The 23854-nt window shown below is 43.3% G+C and overlaps 1 protein-coding gene and 1 long non-coding RNA gene across 4 annotated transcripts in view; one reads left to right on the top strand and one right to left on the bottom strand.

The window, feature by feature from the left end:
• LOC133513986 (ATP synthase F(0) complex subunit C3, mitochondrial-like) overlaps positions 1-11430 on the bottom strand; it is a 46763-nt gene extending 35333 nt beyond the window's left edge. For both annotated transcript variants that reach the window (XM_061845144.1, XM_061845145.1), the window contains exon 1: positions 10820-11430. In XM_061845144.1, coding sequence (XP_061701128.1) covers positions 10820-10828 — 9 coding nt within the window. In that variant the 5' untranslated portion in view covers positions 10829-11430. The remainder of the gene's footprint in view (positions 1-10819) is intronic.
• The window catches only part of LOC133513987 (uncharacterized), a 70663-nt gene that overhangs the window by 36798 nt on the left and 10011 nt on the right, over positions 1-23854 (top strand). The window lies entirely within an intron of this gene.

The raw sequence follows: 23854 nt of genomic DNA, 5'->3' as shown, positions 1-23854 counted from the left end.
ATGCTAAACCGTTCCCAAATCATTTGAAATAATCCCTTGCATTCCCACTGGTTGATAGCAGAATTAATCATTGGCTATAAAATTCTCAATGTTGAGTCACTAAGATGTTAGATATGTTCTTTGCATATTTTTAAAAAAATGTAATTAATGAGGTAAGATGTACAAACTACTGTGAAAAAAAAACTGCTTCCGGTCTTCAAACTGGTCGCAGATTATACGGAAGGCTCTGACCAGCTCGATCGTAATTCAATATATCCCTGCTGATTTTGGACTGAATGTTGTGAATACTGAACGTGGAACGTGACTTCAAGTGGACTAAAACCACCATCTGTTGCAACCTTAGTACCCAAATTGGAGCCGTATCATTCACGTTGAAGCTGCTCGGCCTAAGTTAGCCTTGCTCAGACCGCCAACAACAAAAGCGTCTGTTTTCTAATATTTGCCGAGGAGGAAAACATCAAACGCTGGTATCTACACGTCCTGCAAAACCTACGTATCGTATACAATGAGGATAGTGAGTACTCAAAAGAAGTTGGGCGAGTGGAAACGTCAACTTAACTATCTTAACAGCCTAGTATTCCTTAGCTTAGCTTGATAAGAACGAGACGCGTTTGTGATCAATTCAATGTTGAAGAAACACCAAATGTGGGTAACTTCATAACTTGTACGACGAGGGCCGTGAGGACTGGAGGAATTTAACAAGTCTTATCTTAGTACATATTAGTACCCAAATTGGTGCTGGCCCAAGTGGGCTTAGTGCGCTAACATTACCTACGTAGAGTATACAACGATGATTAAACATCAATCGTGGACTCAACCTTCAACTACTAGAGTGAGGGCTATTGCGGTTTGAATCCCTTCCATCCACGTATCGTTTAAATCACCATATCCTTTATTTATTTTACACAGGTAGTATGTGATTTGTATACCTTATGTCCTGACTGTTTATTGTGATTGTTTTTATTTGACCTTAACTTTAACATAGATTAGGTAGTATGTAAATTGTGTATCTCGTGCTGACTATTTGATTGCTTCTTCTTTTAGATTATCTGCAGCCCATTAGGCAGCACACTATTGTGCTACTTGTCGGCCGCTCCCAAGCCCGGATAAATGCAGAGGGTTGCGTCAGGAAGGGCATCCGGCGTAAAACTGTGCCAAACATATGAGCGTTCATCATACGAATTCCTTAACGGTTAGGTCATGGCCTGGGCTTCCTACACCCGCACCCGGAATTGTGAATCTCCAAGGTGTAGTTAGAAATTCAGATAATGTAGGTCAAAGATAAAAAAGAAGAGGAAAGCGGCTTAGTTGGAAGAAGAAGAAGACAAATGCAAAAACCCTACATCTGTGTGGAGGGACTTTGAATGTTGGGACTATGACAGGAAAAGCTCAGGAGTTAGTTGACATAATGATTAGGAGAAAGGTTGCTATATTGTGCATCCAAGAGAGCAAGTGGAAAGGGATTAAGGCTGGAAGTTTAGGTGCAGGGTTCAAATTATTTTATCATGGAGTAGATGGGAAGAGAAATGGAGTAGGGGTTATTTTAAAGAAGAGCTGGCTAAGAATGTCTTGGAGGTGAAAAGAGTATCAGATCAAGTGATGATGATGAAACTTGAAACTTGACAGCATAGGATGGTGGTGTGTAGGATGACTCTGGTAGTGGGTAGGAATATTAAGAAGACAAAGGCAGAGCAGAGAATCAGGTGGTGGAAGTTGAGAAAGGAAAAATGTTGTGTGGCCTTTCGAAAAGAAGTGAGACAGGCTCTCGATGTTCAGGAAGACCTCCCAGAAGACTGGAATACGACTGCCAATGTATTCAGAGAGACAGCCAGGAGAGTACTTGGGGTGTCTTCTGTTAGGAAAGGGGAGAAGGAGACTTGGTGGTGGAACCCCAAAATACAGGAAGTCATGCAAGGAAAGAGATTAGCGAATAAGAAGTGGGACATGGAGAGGACTGAGGTGAGGCGTAAGGAATACATTGAGATGCGTCATAGGACAAAGGTAGAGGTGGCGAAAGCTAAGCAAGTGGCATATGACATGTACTCAATGTTTGATATGAAAGAAGGAGAAAATGATCTCTACAGGTTGGCCAGACAAAGGGAGAGAGATGGGAAGGATGGGCAGCAAGTAAAGGTGATTAAGGATAGTGATGGAAATATGTTGACTGGTGTCAGTAGTGTGCTCAGGAGATTGAAAAAATACTTTGAGAAGTTAATGAATAAAGAAAATGGGAGAGAAGGTAGAATAGAAGAGGCAAGCGTGAATGACCGGGAAGTGGCAATGATAAGTAAGGAAGAACTTAAAAAGGCACTGAACAAAATGAAAAATGGAAAGACAGTTGAACCCGATGACATACCAGTGGAAGTATGGAAGCAATTTATGAATTGGCTGTGGAGTTTTTGACCAACTTATTCAATAGAATACTAGCGGGAGAGAAAATGCCAGAAGAATGGAGGAAAAGTGTCCCCATTTTTAAGAACAACGGCGATGTTCAGAGCTGTGGGAATTATAGAGGAATAAAGTTGATGAGCCACACAATGAAGTTATGGGAAAGAGTAGTGGAAGCTAGACTCAGGACAGAAGTAAGTATCTGCTAGCAACAGTATGGCTTCATGCTTAGAAAGAGTACCACAGATGCATTATTTGCCTTGAGGATGTTTGTGGAAAAAGTACAGAGAAGGTCAGAAGGAGCTACATTGTATCTTTGTAGACCTAGAGAAAGCCTATGACATTGTACCAAGAGAGGAACTGTGGTACTGCATGTGCAGGTCTGGTGTGGCGGAGAAATGTGTGAGAGTAGTTCAGGACATGTATAAGGGCAGCAGAACAGTGGTGAGATATCCCGTAGGTGTGTCAGAAGAATTGAAGGTGGAGTTGGGACTGCATCAGGGTTCCGCGCTGAGCCCCTTCGTCTTTGTGGTAGTAATGGATAGGCTGACAGATGAGGTTAGACTGGAGTCCCCTTGGACCATGATGTTCGCAGATGACATTGTGATCTGCAGTGAAAGCAGGGAACAAGGGGAGGAACAATTAGAAAGGTGCAGGTACGCACTGGAAAGGAGAGGAATGAAGATTAGCCGAAGTAAAACAGAATATATGTGCGTGAATGAGAGGGGCGGTGGAGGAAGAGTGAAGCTCCAGGGAGAATAGATAGCGAGGGTGGATGACTTCAAATACTTTGGGTTAACATTACGGAGCAATGGCGAGTGTGGTAAGAAACTGAAGAAATGGGTCCAAGTGGGATGGAACAGTTGGCGGAAGGTGTCTGGTGTTCTACGTGACAGAAGAGTATCTGCTAGGATGAAGGGCAAAAGTTTATAAAACAGTGGTGAGGCCGGCCATGATGTACAGATTAGAGACTGTGGCTCTGAACAGGAAGCAGAACTGGAGGTACCAGAAATGAAAATGCTGAGGTTCTCCCTTAGTGTGAACAGGTTGGATAGGATTAGAAATGAGCTCATAAGAGGGACAGCCAAAGATGGATGATTTGGAGATAAGGTTAGAGAGAGCAGACTACAATGGTTTGGACATGTTCAGAGGCAAGAGATGGAGTATATTGGTAGAAGAATTCTGAGGATGGAGCTGCCAGGCAAAAGAGCGAGAGGAAGATCAAAGAAAAGGTTGATGGATGTTGTGAGGGAGGACATGAGGACATTGGGTGTTAGAGAGGAGGGTACACGAGATAGGCTTCAACGGAAAAAGATGACACGCTTTGGCGATCCCTAACGGGACAAGCCGAAAGAAAAAAGAAGATGTACAAACCACTGTATCTGTGGGACACGAGGTGTTGGCACTTTTAGGTCCAAAAAGTTTGCAGTTTTCAAATATCCCAAAATAGGAATAAATCAAACGTGAAAATAGCAAGGTTAAGTTTGATATGAGACCATTTTACAATTCAGACTATTTCCAAGTTTGCCTGACTGTTATTCCCAATAAGGTTGAGACGCTCGTGCATCGAAATAGTCTGCATTTAAATTTTAGGTAATTTAGCAAAGACCCTTTAAAAGTGATGAGCCATATGTTCTTACAGCCTGATGAAAATAATCAAAGAATCAATAAAATCAGTATTAAAGTAAATGGGAGCATTTCAGGGTGTTATGCAGTTCTGTTTCAAGATTACACTGACCAGAATAATCTGCATATAGGAGATGGAATTGCTCGGATGAAACTCATCTTCCCATTGCTAATGTCACACTATGCTTCTTCAGACAGCAAACGAGTCGAGAATTTGAGATAAAATCAACAGCCCTTCTGGTTGTTGAAGCTTAGTGTTCTTCATTTGGCCTTTAAAGCTTTAAGAAGGAATCAAATGTTTTTCTTCAACAATCAAATAACTTGGACCTATCGATACTGTAAGTAAGTGCCATGATTTATTTTGCTTGTTTAGACAGTGAACAAGAGGATTTTGGGAATTTAATTTCTCATTACAATAAATTATTTATTGAGAAAAACTTTTCAATTTTATTTTTTTTTTTAAATCTGTCAAATTAAATTTTAATAAAACTTCAACTCATCAATTTTCTGTACCGCTTATTTTTTTACAAGGGTCATGGGCATGCTGGAACCTTTCCCAGCTATTTTCAGGTGAGAGGTGGGGTATACACTGAACTGGTTGCCAGCCAAATCGCAAAGCACACAAACAACCATTCACACTTACATCCACACCTATGGGGAATTTAGAGGCTTCTATGTTGTCCCTTGTTCTGAATGTCGTACCAGCGCAGAACTGACTGCCGGAGAAAAATTCCTTGTGTTTTTACACACTTGGCCATTAAAGGAGGACTTTGTTCAAAATTCATATGTACAATAAATCCTCCAATGTGAAGTAATATTTTTATTACATATATTTTGTACATTAATTGAAAAAAAAATTGAAAAAGAACATTTTTGAAACCCAAGCAAAATGTGGGTATGTGCCAGCTTTCACAGCCAAACCAGGAAGAAACATTCTTGACGTTGCAGAAATGAAGATGTTGAGGTTCTCGCTTGGGGTGAGCAGGTTGGATAGGATTAGAAATGAGCTCAGTAGAGGGACAGCCAAAGTTGGATGTTTTGGAGACCAGGTGGGAGAGTGCAGACTTCGATGGTTTGTCCATGTTCAGAGGCGAGAGAGTGAGTATATTGGTGGTAGGGTGCTGAGGATGGAGCTGCCAGGCAAAGTGGCGAGAGGAAGACCAAAGAAAAAGTTGATGGATGTTGTGAGGGAGGACATGAGGACAGTGGGTGTTAGAGAGGAGGATGCACAAGATAGGCTAAGATGGCAAAAGATGACACGCTGTGGCGACCCCTAACGGGACAAGCCAAAGAAAATAAGAACTGTAAATTAAAAATAAAATATACACAACTAAAATGGAAAAAAAAATTCAAACTCAGAAATGTTAATTCCAATTGAACTGATATTAGTAGAACATGATATAAAAGGGTGTTTAAAATTTTTCATCAATAAAAATTCTTGATCTGACAAACGTTATCTGAAGAAAAGTTAAATGCACTGGCCGGTCAAGGAATAAACACAAACTGTCAACACCTGCAATGTTATGAAAATGCGGAAAGTTGAGTTCAACATAATCGGCGTTAGTGGCAACAAGCTTGCGATGCATTGTAACAAACATTCCTGTTGGGAATCGTGATGTATTGTTATAATCTAGCGTAATTTACAGCGGTATCTATTGTCAATCCATTAATGAAAGCTAGCAGTAGATCTATAGCTTCCAAAAGCATGTAGAGGAGAAAAGTTTTCCATTGCAAGATAATGCATACCACGGGGAAAATGACTGTTCGCATTTAGATATATGAACAGACTAGTCTGAAGTGAGAACTTACATCAAGTCAAAGTAAATCAAAATCTCATACTAATTATAGTTAGATACTTCATGATTCCTGCCATAAAGATTTTCCTCTTGTTACTGCTCACCCATTTACCATTCACCCACTTTTATCAAAATCAATTCTTCTTCAGGGCCTTCAATTTTAATGATTAACAGTTCATTTACACTTTCTGTTTTGAGACAGTTCCTTAAGGACGTCTTTACAATGTTTTATGCCTGCTGTAGCCACCTTCTACATCAATGATGTCTTTGCCGTTGCAGCAAACTTGTGATCAGCTGTCTGCTCATGCTTCACCAAGTTATCCAACTTCGGCGCCACCCATGATTTTCAGCATACCAGAACATTTTTTCTCCGACTGTCAACACACCATCGGCGGAAAAAATTGAGTCCCTCAAATTGAGCCACTTGAATTTAGAAAACCATTCCTGGTGAATCTTTTGCCTCTGCCCTGCACGGGGAGCAGATTTTCTGACAGCAGACAAAGTTGTGTTAGGCGTCTTTCCCTTGTATTCGGCATCCGTCAAAGTTGGCATCTGACAAGCTGCACTTATACCACTGCCATCCTTTGTTTTTCAGAAGATAATCCCAAAGGTTTATAAATTTTCCGTAGCATCCACAGGTAGCACAAACCGATGGCGAGAAAGCGTGGGTTTGACGCGGAACCCGGATGCAGTTGTCTCCAATGTAAAGAATTATTCGCTCAACTTCCGGTATAGCTTCCGACGAAACTTTCATCACGCTAAAGCCAGGAATCAAACACGAATTCTAGTAATATACATAAAAGTCTATAACAGCACAGAATTGTATGCTAGGATAAACAGCCAATTTACAGGTTCGCAATTTTTTTTTTGCCATTTTAAAACTTTACTCGCCAGATTCAGTATGTGTTTGCACCTAAGCGGGCTTGCAGTGCACAGGGCCCTGTAACTTCCGAACATGCTCAGTACGGTTAACTTACATTTCCTTTTTCCGGGTGAAAACTGATTGATGAGGAGCGAGCTTGTTTAATTAACAACATTTATGAAATAAAAACGTAAATTACAGTCAAGACTACACAAAATAAGAAACGTCTTTCAATATCTATTTTTTCTACTCGTAACAAATTTTACGCGCGTGATTTTTCGTGCTCGACTGTGCAGATTTGCGAGCCCAGTCGTGCTCGTCAAATCACAGTGGCTGCTTTATGAGACAGCACGGTAACGGAGCTGTTCAATCCCGGACCTCCGTGTGTGGAGTTTGCATGTTCTCCCTCTGTCTGCGTGTGTGTAACCTGTCTCCTACCCGTTGTTCTCCCAGTGTCTGCGTGTGTGTAACCTGCTTCCTGCCCGTTGACAGCTGGGGTAAGCTCCAGCACTACTGCGACTATTGTGCAGCTAAGAAAATGGATGGATGGATATATACTCGTAAGCAAACATTTCCTGCACGCGTGCAACCTCCAGCCCCACTCGCTGGTCGACCGCTGGAGGCTGGTTGCTTGAAAAGTACAACTTGGGGTTAAAAAAAAAAGAAGGCTGGCCACGCCTGCTATATATTCTCAACATCTAAACCGATTTGTCAGAAAAGCATCAGACAAATCTCCGCGGTCCACATAATGGGATTATTGCTCATCGTTAGTGCCACGCCCCCTCCCCAACACGTCAAGTGCTGGGTGTGTGTATTCCGGCTCAAGGGCACAGGCTTGAACTTTGTACATCATGCTATATTTGTTTGTAATTATTTTTCACAAAAATCGGCCATGAAAATGCCAGATAGTGGATGTTCTCTGTTCGGTGAAACGTATCCATGAGCAATGGTGCGGTCAGAACAGGAAGCACTGCAGGCATGGCAAGCGCTGATTGGCTGTCAGTTTTCCAGCTGGGCTCATTGGAAGTCTGAGCAAGAGAGGAATTTCGATAATACTTTTCCAATTTAGATATGTTTCTTGGTGAAATCTGTGGATAACTCTGGCATTAAAAAAAAAAAAAAAACACTGAACCCTCATCTACGAACGTTTAATATGTGCCCCCCATTCTATTAGTTTGGACAAAGTGTTACTTAAAAGCTGATTCTGACTCAATCTACCTACCACACCTTTTCAGGCTGTGCTAGAAACCATAGTGGCTGGAGAAAACCCATGCTAGGATAGTAAAGTAGCTCTGTTCCTCCAGATAGGACCTAAACCATTTAAAGACCTTTCCATTTAGTCCTACCCACGTCTCCAACCTTTTCAGCAGTATGTTATGATCTACTGTATCGAAAGCCGCATTGAGATCCAACAAGACCAACAATGACACTTTTCATGAGTCCGTATTCAACCTTGTATTGTTTAGCACTGTGATAAGAGCAGATTCTGTTCTGTGACAAGTTTGGAAAAGTGACTGAAGTCTGTCAAAAAGTCGATTTAAATTCCAGAAGCTCCTGATTTGATTAAAAAAAACCTCTCAACAAGCTTGTCTATGAAAGAACATTTGAGATGGGTCTATCTACAGCTTGCTATCATGTATCAGTGCTCTGTTATTTAGAAGAAGCATAAAACCAGCTACTTTAAAAGCTTTAGGATACGAGCCAGACTGACGTGAGCAATTTATTATTTGCTGCAAATCAGATAGCAGTGACTTCACAATAGTTCTGAAAAGTCAGATGTTGATACAGCTCGTTGGTTTAGATTGCAGAACTGTTTTGGGGTCAACTATCAAATTCTGACGATGAGAGTTTTCCCTAAGTGACTTCAGATGTAGAGTCATTTTATCATTTTGTTGATTTGTGCTGACATTTAACCTGGGGATTTGTGAGCTTGTCAACCATAGCAAACAGAGTGGGCATACAGACAAGCTCTGTATGCCCAGACATGAAAAATTAGAGGGAACATTGGGCAAGTGTAACATCCTTTTGCTATAGAGCCCAATTCTGCTGAGGCATTTGGGAAGGTGAATTTTGGGCCACTTCTTCACTAACAAGCTGATGAGTCTGTCCAGCTTTTCTACCTTTGAGAGCAGGATCTCAAAGAAGGTTAGTGGCCACAGGAGTCAAGCAAGTAACCTGTATTGCAAGCATCGGAGCTTCAACTCAGGTCTGTCGATACTTTTTAGGCCACTGCTGCCATGCAGTGTGTGTACCCTGCTATTGTAACACAGAAGTGGACATCCTTGAAGTAGGCTCTAATCAGAGTTGTGAAAGCCGCTGGGACCTTGAAAAAGTTGAGCGCTGTCCACAGGAGATTATCAGGGACTGAGTCAAAGGCGTTTGGATGCATAGAACACACTAGCCTCATCTTGCATCAGATGCAGGTTGCCAGAAAGGAGGTAAGAGCCCTTCATGTGGTGTACCTGGACATTGCAGAGAAGGCAGAGCTTCCTGCTTTCTGAATTGACGTGTCAATCAGGTTCTTACCTTTCAGGTATTCTGCCAGCCAATGACCAAGCATGCTTAAGAAAATTTTTACTTCAACATTTACAGGGCTGATCTGTCAGAACTGCCCAATCTCTGATGAGTCCTCCTTTGGGATAAGAATTCCTTTAGTTCTACACCAGGCAGTTGGTATCTCCCTCTTCTGCCACACGACCCTCATCAGTTTCCAGAGGAATCGCAGGAAATCTGGTGAGTTTTTGTACAGCCTGTATGGAACACCAAAGGGAGTAGGATCTGATGGAGGCCTTGCTCGGGGCAGAATATGGGTTACCTCACCTCACCTGGGTGGACTGATATCCAGCTTGTGTTCTGATGGATCAATTGGTGGCATAACCATTGGGAGCGTAACTTCTTCATGATAGCGGTCATTTGTGTAGGAATTTTACTGAAATTCTTCCAGGTTGGCCTTCGTCACTGAGCCTTACGCTTTTCTCCTCTGCAAAGAGACTTCACAAATCTGAATGGATCTTTATAGAAGTGTAATCTTGTATGCTCCTTCCTTCTGCGTTTTTTTCCCCAAAATTTCCAGCGATCCTTAGTGCTGAAAGCCTACCCTGGATTTCTTTGTGCAGCAGGTTTGTGCCCTTCTTCTCATCCTCTGTGGCTTTTCTCCACAGCTTCTTCAACTCCCTCCTCTCCGTAATCCCTCTCTTTCTGCCTTCTGGACTTTTTGGGGATCACCCTGTTTGCCTGCCACCACTCCATTCATCTTGGAACTTTTTGGAGCTATGTTGGGGGAGTCCGTAGAACAGTTGGAGTTAGCCACGAACCCTCATGTAGCTAGCCCAGGGCGGCCCTGTTGGGGATTATTTCCTCCTGACAGCTGTCTTTCCAGGCTGTCACAAGGTCTTTCCCTTGTTTTCAGCTGCTCTTTAACAGCAGTCACTGGTTCCAGAAACCAGATGTATTATGTAAGAGTAGATGTTAATATCGTTTTATTCATGCATACTTTAGGCGCCAGTACAAAGAATTGACTACAGTTATAAAAAAATCCTCCATAAAATTTTCTATTGTATCTAGACGGTCTATAAATTATTAAAACAACCTTCGGGTCACCTTTAACTAAAAAAAAAATAAAAAAAAAAACATTCAAAAGAGCTAAAATCACCCAGTATAATTTCTTTACATTGATATCATAACTTAAAAAGAAGATACCACTGCTTTTTTCCAGTTTGACAGTTGTTCATAAAATTAAATTTTTTTTTTTGGACGTGCCTCATTTAAAATGCTATTATAGCTACTTTCTGTTAACCATGTTTCATTTAATAAATAAAATCCATAACATAGGTTGTTAAAATATAATTAATCAACATTGATTTGTTACCAAATGACCTGATATTAAAAAGCGCCACTGTTCTGCTTCACCTTCATGATGCTTTTTTCAATTATTTAAAAAGAATACCGTAATTTCTCGAAAATAATATTTTCAAAAAGTTAGAGTGCATTATATTTAGGTATGAATGAAAAATAAAAAATACAATCACATTGTATAGTCATATACAGGTACATAGAGTGGTTAAAAAAAGTATACATATACATTTCGATTTGATATTCAATGTCTTGTTACACATTTATATATATTACGGTAATCTGCGCCACCAACCTGAGCCATTTTACCTACTTGGGGGAGCTTTGCATTTTACGATTGTTAGCGTAGCATATTTGTTGCTCCTGGCCCAAAGATCAGAAGCGACTGCCTGGGAGTTGGTTTTAACTTAAACCAAGACAAAAAATGTCGACAACAAGGACTAGTTGTGCAGCCACTTTTAAAAGAAATGTGTCATCGCTGACGCGAGCAACACTGAACCAGCGCGGCAGTCAAAACAATGAGACGCCAATGGCTTCTGCTCTCTGTCAAAACAACGTGAGCTCAATTTACGTACTACGAGCGTAATGAGTACATTAAAAAAAAAAAAAAACAGGAGACCGCACACATTTGAAATGCTCGCTTTTTCTAAATGTGCCAATTACGCTCATTTCTACGTAGTTTGATCACACGTTGTTTTGATAGCCACTAGAAGCCGTAGGAAAGCTGCTATAGATTGTAGTTGAAAGGAGGGCGAGAGGGTGGGCTGCTGAACCAAAACTCTTGGGATTCAAAATATATTTCCTCACAAACACCATGGATGGCACAGATGATGAAATGCTGTGGAAGCAATGCAGGAGGCACCGGAAGTGGACCAAGTCATCAATGATGAGTTCCACAACGATGCACCAAAGGTAGCCACGATAGATATTTTTCAGATTGGAGATGAGTCAGATGCTTCTTTTGAAGTCTTGGCCAAGGATGTGTATTGTAGAGGATAAACTTAATGATGCACAAAGAAGAGTTTTCCTGATTTTTAGGTCAACTTCAACTTCAGGACGCATTATACTCGAGAAATATCAACGACAATTTAAATAATCAACAAGGACCCTTAGCCAAGTTGCCATGACGTGGAAATGTTTAAATACACGAAAATGTAAAAAAAAAAAACCCTAATCAAGCAGTCACCTTATCGTGGTGGAGGGGTTTGTGTGTCCCTATGATCCGAGGATCTTAAGTTGTCGGAATGCAGCTTCGGTGGTCCCTGAGGCAAAAAAAAAAGGGCGTATGAGGAGTTTGGTGACGCCATGGAGAACGACTTCAGGAGGGCTTTGAGGAAATTCTTGTCCACCGTCCGGCGTCTCACGAGGGGGATCCATTGCACCGTCAACACTGTGTATAGTGGGGACAGGGTGCTGCTGAGCTCAACTCCGGATATTGTGAGTCGATGGGGATAATACTTTGAAGACCTCCTCAATTCCACCAACACGCCTTCCCATTAGGAAGATGAGTCTAAGTTCTCTGAAGCGGGCTCTTCTATCTGTGGGGTTGAGGTCACCAAGGTGGTTAAAAACCTCCTTGGTAGCAAGGCCCCGGAGGTGGATGACAGTCGGCCAGAGTTCCTAAAGGCTCTGGATGTTGTGGTGCTGTCCTGGTTAACACACCTCTGCAACATCTCGTGGACACGAGGACAGTGCCTCTGGATTTGCAGACTGGGGTGCAGACTATAGAGTGATCACACTCCACAGCCTCCCTGGTAAGTGCATGGGAGTTTGCCCAACCAGTCTCCATGTGTTTTGTGGACTTGGAGAAGGCATTCGACCGTGTCCCTCGGGGAGTCCAGTGGGGGGTTCTTCGGGAGTATGGGGTACCGAATCCCCTGATACTGAACTGTTCGGTCCCTGTCCGACCGCTGTCAGAGTTTGGTTCCCATTTTCGGCAATAAGTTGGACTCGTTTCCGGTGAGAGTTACACTCCGCCAGGGCTGTGCGTTGTCTCCGATTTTTGTTCATAACCTTTATGGACAGAATTTCTAGGCGCAGCCGAGGCGTAGAGGGTGTCCGGTTTGGTGGCCTCAGCTTCACATGTCTGCTCTTTGCAGATGATGTGGTTCTGTTGGCTTCATCGAGTCGTGATCTCCAGCTCTCACTGGAGTGATTCACAGCAGTGTGAAGCAGCTGGGATGAGAATCAGCACCTCCAAATCAGAGACTATGGTCCTCAGTTGGAAAAGGGTGGTGTGCCCTCTCCAGGTCAGGGATAAGATCCTCCCTCAAGTGGAGGAGTTCAAGTATCTTGGGGTCAGGAAGAATGCAGCAGGAGATAAAGAGGTGGCTCCGTGCAGCGTCTGCAGTGATGCGGACTATGTATCGGTCCGTTGTGGTAAAGAGGGCGCTAAGTTGAAAGGCGAAGCTCTCAATTTACCAGTCGATCTATGTTCCTACCCCCACCTGTGGGCATGAGCTGTGGGTCGAGACCGAAAGAACAAGAGCCCGGATACAAGCGGACGAAATGAGTTTCCTCTACAGGGTGTCCGACTCTCCCTTAGATATAGGGTGAGAAGCTCGGTCATCCAGGAGGGGCTTAGTGTCGAGTCGCTACTCCTCCGCATTCAGAGGAGCTAGATGAGGTGGCTGGGGCATCTGATTGGGATGCCTCCTGAGGTGTTCTGGGCATGTCCCACTGAAGAGAGATCCAGAGGACGACCCAGGACACGCTGGAAAGACTGTCTCTCGGCTGGGTTGGAAACGCCTTGGGATCCTCTAGAAGAGCTGGTAGAAGTGGCTGGGAAAGGGAAGTCTGGGTATCCCTGCTGAAGCTACTTTCCCCGCGACCTAACCCGGAAAAGCGGTAGATAATGGATGAATGGAAATACACAAAACAGGTATTAATGTTGTGCCTCATTGTCTTAAACTATTAAAACCTGAGAGACGTTTATACAGGCGTGTGATTTGACTGAATGAAAAAAGACTGAAAAATAGCCAGAGATCTGGGGGCTGCAAGCTTTATCAAAGAATGATCACCAATTTTAATGTGCAAGTTTTATAAATTGTATTATGAATGAAATATATCTAGTATATATATATATATATATATATATATATATATAAATGCTATTCTGTTTTCAGAATGTACACAATATGATCGTTCATTATTTCCAACTTTGTTTCATTTATTATTCTTTTTTTAATCAACAATGATATACCTGTCTGTTTTTCTTAGTGTAAAACTGAATTATTGCTTGCAGAACATCTTTAGCATAGCATGTTGAAAGCTGAATGATGCTCCCAAACAGTTTTAAGGTCAATGTTATGCTGCCTCCTATATTTAAAATACAGTATTAGCTTTTCGGGCACTATATTGTCTGTGCTTTCATCCTCGGTTAGGGTTAGGGTTAGGTTGTGCCAAGGTGCAATTTTAACATTATACACCATCTCATCCTGTACTTTCTAATATGGCTTCAGACATGACCTTTTTTTCTACTTCAAAAAAAGAGAAAATATCATCCACTTTCACCACTTTTTCTTCTATTATTCACATACCCCGACATTCATGAAAGCAACTTCTTTTTTTTTACTTTTACCATTATTAACGAGCGTAAACACAAGCAGCATGTCTAACACTCTTTGCTCTACGTTGCCCAGACTGTGTTGCTAATTGGTGGTGTTCACTGATCTTTAAAAAAATAACAAAAACTTGATCACGCATACACATCGAGCGAAATGTCAATTGGTTGAAGCCACTTGGCCGCCATCTTGGTACTCCCAAAACGTGTGGAGGACATGGTTTACAAGGTTGGATTATGGCAGGGGTTTTCTCAAAGTTTGGCATGTAGAATTAAAACTGGTCATGTGAGCTTGACATTTTTTTAGTTCTGGTAACATGAAGGATTTTTAATTCGACTTGGTAACCCCAAAAAGGCTAAGTGCAAAGGAAAGACAACACCGTGACTACCAAGAAACCTTGCATATTACCTAGGGCGCAATTTCCGTGACATGTTAACTTTTCCCAAAATACGCTGTGAAGCACTCTCATAACAGCAAAATAACTAAGCTTTTTTTTGGTCATAAAAATATAAAATTTTAAGTCAATCAGTTTGATATATTTTTGGAAATAAGGACTCGCAATTGGAAAATACATACTAAATGCATCGTTCATTTGTTGTCTCTGCGACGTCCTATTTCAGACAACAGTTTAACTTGAAGAGTTTGTTTTCAAAACGAGACATAGGCATTTTTTTCAGATTTACGAAATCCAGCTCCGAATGGATAATTTTGGCGCGAGTTTCGTAAATCTGAAAAAAATGCCTATGTCTCGTTTTGAAAACAAACTCTTCACTTGTTTTCTCGCATTTGAAAATCGAATTCAATTTGCTGAGTTCTTTATTATGAAATTCATCAAAAATTGCACAGAAAATGTGTTTTCTTGTTTAACCACTGATGAAGTTTGGGAAAATAGTTCCATCGCTTTTTAGTGAAAAACCGTCAGCCTATAAAGGTGAAGCAGAGCGTGAACACAACAACAACCGTACACTTTGCTCATCAAAAAATAAAAAAAAACCCTTGACAAACAAATGTTAACAGTGTCAAAATAAATCTTTCTACCTTACCTATGGAATGTTTTCTCACAACCATGAAACTGGTGATCAACAGTTAATCGCTGCCTCTACACAGGTCGTCGTGGTTGTTCTGGGAGTATCAGGATGGCGACTTCAATTTTGGTAGCTAATGAGCCAACCAGTCTTTTTTTTTTTTTTTTAGATCAGTGGGGGGGGTTTGTAATTATGAGTGTAACCCTTTAAGAGCCAGATGGGGGCGGAGTCGGGTAAACGAGCAGGAGACCCATGTGCTTAGTGTTGGGGAAAAAAAAAAAAAAAGAAGTCAGGCTGTGGGTTTTCATGTGCACTGAGAATGTGCGACAAAAGTGCGCAGTTGCATGGGTCTGGAATTTTTTTTTTTTAATCCATGGAATTTAAAAAGATGGAATTCCGCCTTTAAACGCAAAATCACGTCCGCTTATACATGATGTAAAATTTATCAACAACAATGCCTCCATAACAGAGATGCCAAACATGTTGATAGATCAGCTGACACTGAAATGTTACTCAGTATATAACAGTCATCCTAACCCCAGCCAAACAACTGTGATTCAGAAAACATTCAGCAAAATTGTTTATGTCTACGTACCACACCAGAAGTGACATACTTGGTGCAGGAATACATGGCTGGGAACCTAAAAGAATGAGACAGGAAATTACCGTTTTAAATCAGTGTTACAAGCAAGATCCTAGGATGGAATTTAAAAGTTATAGGGTTTTTTTTGCATGGCTAAATGGCTATATGAACAAATTAATATGTAATTGCAGTAAATCAGACTTGTAAACACCAGAGGCGTGAAAACAGTGACAAAAAAAAAATAATAATAAAAACAAACATTGCAGGGGGCGCTTTCGGGAGAGCCGCAGCATCCCTGCAGAGAATTCTTTTCATTTTAACACAAATTAAGCAATGTGGTAGACTGAAAAGTACAATAAGAGAAAATTATTATTTTTTTTCCCCACGCAGAAAAATAAAATAAATGACTAATTTTGTTTTTGGCCTCCAACTTAAGCTCTCCAAAAAAGTACTTCAGTAAGAGTAAAAAGTACTCCATGAATTAATGACAAGTATTGAGTAAATACTAGACTTTACACCGATCTGATTGATATCGGCTGATAATTTGCATTTTATGCTAATTAGATTTGTCAAAATTCACCATTCCTATCAATCTCTGCAAGACATTTACTCCATGTCGCTATCATGTGCAATACATTCTAATCCAAAAGCTAGTTTATTTTTAGCCTTGTGGGGCATCTTTTAATATAGTACTATAAGTATCTGATCACCAATAATTTTACTTGTCAGAACAATATGGAGAAACATGTGCATTGGTGGCCACCGGTGCTTGGGCGAGGACTTTTATTGAAGTATTGCTGGAGGTATGGTCACATACTTTTAACTTTTGCGAGCAGGTAACAAAGCGTTATGAAACCTTTTGAGCTCTCGCGAGCACTAACTATTAAACATGCAGGGCTTCTGATGAATCATGCTCTAAAGTTTTGGTGTGTGATTTAATTACAATTTAATCACAGTTTCTTAGCACCCATTATTTCTGTTAGGCGGCATGGTGAACAACAGGTTGGAGTAGGGGTCAGCAACACGTGGCTCTGGAGCAGCATGCGAATCTTTAGGGCCATCCTAATAGCTACCTGGAGCTATTTCAAAAATGTATAAAAATGCAAAAAGATGGGGGAGAAAAACTTTTTTTTTTTTAATGGAATTTCTGTAGGACCAATATGACAAACGTTAACGTTTTCTCATGCTGTACAAATGGGTGGAATAAATATTTAACATTTGTCAATGAAGATTTGAGTCAGCCTGCGACGCATGCCTGTTTGAGCTTGGCGTGGAAAGTGCCTGTCGCAAATAAACCGGGGTATGTGTAATGGATAGCAAAGGGAGAAGCTAAAGAGAAGAGCGAATTCAACAGTTCTCGGACCGAAGAATTTACTTTCAGTGGAAACGTGGAAGGTTTGACTGCACATCTGGTTTGTAATGAGCAGTTGTCTAATCATAAAAAGAATGATGTGGAAAGTAATTTCCAGAGAAGGCATGCTTCATCTGCAGCGGAGATGGGAGTGGAAAAAGTCACTCGCCAGAAAGCCCAGCTTGCCAAAAGCCACAAATGGAGTGAAATCGAAAGACACACATCACCTGAGAAACTTGTTTGAAACATGGAATGATCTTCCTGACAGTAATTAGGAACATGAAGAAATATGCATTTGGAGCATCAGCCAGCTTGGATCAACATACATGCGCAAGCAGATATTCTAAAATGAACTACATTAAATCCAAATACTCTAGCGCAATTGCCTCCCAAACAAGCATGCAGTCATGTGTCTAGAATAAATTTAACATTTTCCATGTCCGAGTTTAAGAAGTTGTCGTCTGGTGTCCAAAAAGAGAAGCCACAATCAATGGGCAAGAATGCAATTCTGTCATACAGGAAATCTTTTTTGTCAATATATATTTGGAATGACACTGAAGGATATTATTGTTTTGTTGCTCAAGTCTGAGGATGCCCTTCCTCAAGCTGTCACCTTATCGTGGTGGAGGGGTTTGTGTGTCCCGATGCGTTGTCTAAGTTGTCTGGGGCTTCATGCCCTGGTAGGGTCACCCATGGCAAAAAGGTCCTAGGTGAGGGATCAGACAAAGTACAACGACTCCAAAACCCCTATGACAAGTACAAAAATTGGATCTTGGTTTCTCTAGCCCGAATGTGGGTCACTGGGGGCCCCCTCTGGAGCCAGGCCTGGAGGTGGAGCTCGAAGAAGAGTGCCTGATGGCCGGGCCTGCACTCATAGAGCTCGGCCGGGCACACCCTGAAAGGGTAACATGGGTCCCCTTTCCCATGGGCTCACCACCTGTGAGAGGGGCCATAAGGGTCAGGTGCAATGTGAGCTTGGCAGTGATCTAAGGCGGGGACCATGATGATCCAATCATCGGCTAGACACTAGCTCTAGGGACATGGGATGCCACCTCTATGGCAGGGAAGGAACCCAAGTTGGTGCGTAAGATCGAGAAGTTTCGACTAGAAATAGTTGGACTCTCCACTACGCACCGCTCGGACTCTGACACCACTCCTCTTGAGAGGGGTTGGTCTCTGTTCCACTCTGGAATTGCCCATGGTGAGAGACCCCGAACAGGTGTGGGTATACTTATTGTATAATATAATGAATATATCATATTCTACTAAAATCAGTTGAAATTGGAAATAATCATTTATGAGTTTTGAAATTTTAGTTTTCCATTTTAGTTATGTATTTGTTTATTTTATTTTTAATTTACAGTTATGGTATATTAATCCAGTAAATTATTTTAAGTTCTTGAGATTCCATCCCAAATCACACCCGCAACTTTCTGGGCACCCCTCAGTTACATTACATTACAAACATTTCTTGGATATAATACAAGTAATGTTTCAGTGTCTTAACTATAATACATATGAGATTGTGATTTACTTTGACTTGATCTAAATTCTAATGTTAGAATACTCTGTCCATATGTCTAAATGCGAACGATCATGTTCCCCCGTGGTACCACGTTATCTTGAAGTTGAAAACTTTTCCCCTCTCCATGTTTTAGGAAGATAATCTACTGCTAGCTTTCATCAATGGATTGACAATAAGTGCCGTAAATTACGTGAGATTGTAACAATACATCATGATGAAATAAAATTATTTGATTATATGAATATTTAGTTTTGAAATTGAATGTCTATCTAAAGATGCCTGTCTCAGTCTGGGCAATGTCTGATTATGGCATTAAGTATCAACTACATACTCGGGTAGAACAACCCGGGTATACCAACCCAGTAAGTTATTTTAAGGTCTTGAGATTTCATTCCTAATCACACCTGTAACTTTATATCTGCGGGCATGACTGGTGGACCACACCCGTAACTTTATATCTGCGGGCATGACTGATCACACCTGTACATTTTTCAAATGTGAGTGACTGCATAAGGTCTATATCAAGCTTTTATTTTTTTGCAGCTCCAGACATTTGTTTTTAGGTTCAATATGGCTCTTTCAACATTTTGGTTTGCCAATCCCTAGGTTAGAGCATCTGCCTCACAGTTTGAAAGATCAGGTTTCATATCCCAACCCTCCCTGTGTGGAGTTTGTATGGTCTCCCCATGGCTGCGTGGGTTCTCTCCGGGCACTCCAGTTTCCTCCTGACATGCATGGTAGATCAATTACAGACTACATTTCCCATAGGTGTAAATATGTGAGTGTAACTGGTTGTTTGTTTATATGAGCCCTGTGGTTGGCTGGCAACCAGTTCAGGGTGTACCCCACTACCTGCCCGAAGATCGCTGGGATAGGGACAGTCTTGTGACCCCTGAGAGCATAAGCAGTTCAGAAAAATCGATTGATGGATGGATATTTGTCCTCGTAATATTGGTTTGACTTGATCGATTTGAATACGTGATCAGAATAGAGCAGTGATTTCCAACCTTTAACACATTCATGGGCAGGGTGGCAATTTTTGCCTTATTGTGATAAAAGTCTCCTAACAGGCCACAGTCAAGGAAAAACACTTCTTTTCGTTTATGGTTAAGTTATGTGATAACTTTACTAACTTATAATCTCGTCCCAAAAATTTAACTGGTAACTTTGACCGATGAGTTATTCTCTCCTGATACCAAATTATGGCTTCAGATTAAAACGCTTAAATATTTTGATATACTGGAGGATCTAATGCGTGAAAATCATGATGTCCCAAAAATGGGACGCTGCCCTTGAATGGGTTAAGGAGCCAAGCCACATTTTACAATAAAAAAAATAAAAAAAAATCTGATAGCACACTAACAAAAAAATGTCACAAAATGTGAATCTGTTAATAAAGAACCTCTGTGAGGATTCTGTTCATAGACTTTACCTCTGCGTTTAACACCATCCCTGAACACCTCTCCTCTAAACTTCTGCAACTCAGTGTCTCACTTGCCATCTCTCAGTGGTTCTCCAACCTCCTGATGTGCAGGACACAGCGGGTGAGGCTAGGGGACACCACCTCATCCATGTGCACTGTCAGTACTGGTGCACGCCAAGGTTGTGTTCTCTCCCCTCTGCTCTTACGCTACACAAATGGCTGCACCTCGAGGCACCCATGTCAAACTCCTGAAGTTCGCAGATGACATCACAGTCATCGGCCTAATCAAAGACGGTGACGAATCTGCACATCTATAGGAAGTGGCAAGATGGCAAACTTTGGTTTGGCCAACACATCCTGGCGTTGAACACTCTAAAGCAGGGGTCAGGAACCTTTTTGAGCTGGGAGAGCCATAAATGCCAAATATTTTAAAATGCAATTTCAAAAGAGCTGTGCAATATTTTAAAAACTAAACATTTTTGTAAGACCAACACTTTTAGAGTACAACAAGTCTCTGAATTCTTTTAAAGAACATTGTTACGCTGTTACCAACCAACGATGACAAAAATACTTCTGCTTCATGGTTTTGTTGATGGCTTTACAGTCTTTATGTTGTTAGATTACGCTTCCTGCAAGCGTTAAGCGTTCCATCCGTTAATCGTGAACGTAATTCAATTTGATTTGCCATCATGATGGTACAATGAACACTTCTTGCCGACAAAGGCAAAGGTTTTATCCATTTGATTATCTTGTTTTAGTCACTGATGGCGTAGTGGTACACACGCCTGCCTCCCGCTCAGTGACGGTGTCGATATCTGCCCTGATCACTGATCTTTCTGAGAGATCACTTCGTTGTCCTGGCACTAAAAAGTGGGACATACTTGAGTAGCAAATACTCTACTGTAGTTGCTAAGGTAACCACTCTACCTGAAGGTCAAAATCACTACTGATGACTGCACCCGTCCTCAAAATCAGGTATAACGCAAACATCAAAAGTAGATCTTCCGCGGAAAACAATGTTAGCAAAGATCTTTGCTAGACGTGCCTCAGGGATCTCACCACGCAAGGCCTGTACAGTCGATAGGTTTTACACTGAAATACTGTAACTCAATAGCAGCACAGTCTGACGCAATAGGTGACAAGAAAGTAACTTTGACAGTATGCACGGCAGGGGACTCTTCGACTTCAAACATATTCAAACAAACAATTGACAAGTGTCTGAATGGACGACATAGCTTTGGTCCTACACAGTGTAGTTCGCTGACCAGTCACACAGAAGTCATACTGTGGTACTGTGGTGCGGCGTCGGGTCATCATCCCTCCACGGCACAAGGATTTTGACTATGGGTGATTTCTGGGGGGGCTTGTGTGGTGTTTACATAATTCACCCGCGGGACCTCGAGTTGGGGTGCGGGGTTCCGCACGGACTGTTTTTGTTGTTGCGCTTCCGGAGTAAAGGTTAACAGAGTTCCCGCCGTTATGCGAGTAGTGTTTTGATGTCGAACAATAAAGCAAGTTCTGTTCCTGTGTCCGACACTCCGCCTCCGACTCCTTTTCTCCAGCGCTACACTGGTGACCCCGACGTCAGTCCCGGCGTTTTCGAGACTGAAACGAACATGGCAACCGTCATCCTCAAATTGCCGGAGTTTTGGGAGATGTCCGCGGCATCGTGGTTCGCACAGACGGAGGCTCAGTTCGCCCTCCGCGGGATCTCAGACGATTCCACGGGTTACTACCACGTTGTCTCAGCACTCGGGAGCTCAACGGCGGCCAGAGCAGTGAACTTCATCACCTCTCCCCCAGCCCGAGATAAGTATGCTGGGATCAAGGTTCACCTTCTCAAGGTTTTTGAGCTTTCACGGCCGGAGCGTGCCCGACGTCTGTTGGCTATTAATGGACTGGGGGACAGCAAACCTTCCGAACTCATGGAAATGATGCTCAACCTGCTGGGCACGGAAGAGCCCAATTTCATTTTCATGGAACTGTTTCTCAGGCATATGCCACCGCATATTCAGACGGCGCTCGCGAACAGTACTGTCCATGAGCCCCGGGCCCTGGCCGAGGAGGCCGACCGTTTTTTCCTGGCAACCCAGTGCTTCTCCCCTGAGACGCTGGCCGCGACGCGCAGTTACTCGCCTCCGGGCGCAGGGGCGGCATCCAGCAGGGGCCCCATCGCCACTGACGGCCGTGCTGGCACAGGCTTGTGCTACTTCCATGCCCGTTTCGGTGCGAAAGCGAAGAGGTGCCGCGCCCCTTGCAACTACGACGCGTCGGGAAATGCCAAAGCCCACAGTTCGCAGCGGCCGTGAGCGTGGGTGCGAAGAGCCGGCTGCTGTTCGTCAAGGACAACCTTCCGGGCGCAAATTCCTTTGCGACACCGGCGCCCAGAGGAGCGTCCTGACGGCCACTGCGGAGGACGCCGTTGGCGGGACTCATAGGCCACCCCTACTGTCCGCTAATGGCTCCCCTATCCGCTCTTATGGCATGAGGACTGTGGACTTGTGTTTCGGGAGTCAGCGCTTCACATGGGACTTTGTCACTGCGGATGTCTCATTCCCTCTCCTCGGCGCTGATTTTTTTTTTGTGCCCACGGGCTGCTGGTGGATGTTAAGAGGGGGCGTCTGGTGGATGCACTGACTTTTTCCACGGTCGCCTGCATCCGCAATGAGGCGACTTATCGTGGTCTCTCCAGTTCGCTATCGAACGGCACCAAGTACCAACTCCTCCTTGGTGAGTTCCCTGGCTTGACACGGCCCACTTTCTCCTCTGCCACGACTAAACATGGGGTCGAGCACCACATTGAGACCAAGGGCCCCCCGATTCACGCGAGGGCCCGAAGGCTTGACACCCAGAAGCTAGCAGTCGCTAAGTCCGAGTTTGCCAACATGGAGCGTCTGGGCATCTTCCGCCGCTCGGATAGCCCGTGGGCCTCGCCACTACACATCGTCCCTAAACCGAGTGGCGGGTGGCGACCGTGTGGTGGCTACCGCCGCCTTAACGACGCCACTACGCCCGACCGCTACCCTGTTCCACACATTCAGGACTTCTCAGCCCACCTGGCAGGCAAAATCTTGTTCTCCAAGGTCGACCTGGTGTGCGGGTATCACCAGGTTCCCGTGCACCCCTCAGACGTTCCCAAGACAGCTGTAATCACTCCGTTTGGACTGTTCGAGTTTCTGAGGATGCCGTTTGGTCTTAAAAACGCGGCACAATCTTTCTAGCGTTTAATGGATTCTGTGCTCAGGGACTTGCCATTTGTGTTCGTCTATTTGGATGACATCCTCGTCGCCAGCTCCTCAGAGGATGAACATCTGATGCACCTCCGCGACCTCTTCGCAAGACTTGAGCAGCATGGCCTGATCATCAACCCGGCGAAGTGTGTTTTCCGGGTGCCCTCTATCCAGTTCCTCGGGCACCTCATAGACAAGAACGGCGCCGCCCCTCTTCCGGCAAAGGTGGAGGCCGTCTCCGCTTTTCCCCGACCTCGCTCGGCTCGGGGCCTCCGGGAGTTCCTGGGGATGGTGACTTTCTACCACCGGTTCATCCGCCGGGCAGCCCACATCATGCGCCCGCTCAATGAGGCTCTTAAAGACAAGGCCCCCAACCGGGACGTTGAATGGACGGTCGAGAGGATGGAAGCCTTCGAGGCTACGAAGGCCGCGCTGAGTCGTGCCACTATGCTGGCCCACCCGACCCACGGGGCCCCTGTCGCTCTCATACGATGCATCGGACTATGCTGTTGGAGCCGTATTCGAACAGTGGGTCGGCGGCGCCTGGCAACCGCTTGCCTTTTTCAGCCGTCAGCTGGTCCCCAGGGAGCGCAAATACAGCGCGTTCGATAGAGAGCTCCTCGGCCTCTG

The sequence above is a fragment of the Syngnathoides biaculeatus genome, chromosome 16, assembly GCF_019802595.1.
Source record: "Syngnathoides biaculeatus isolate LvHL_M chromosome 16, ASM1980259v1, whole genome shotgun sequence".
NCBI lineage: Eukaryota > Metazoa > Chordata > Actinopteri > Syngnathiformes > Syngnathidae > Syngnathoides > Syngnathoides biaculeatus.
This window is presented reverse-complemented; position numbering and strand designations above follow the sequence as displayed.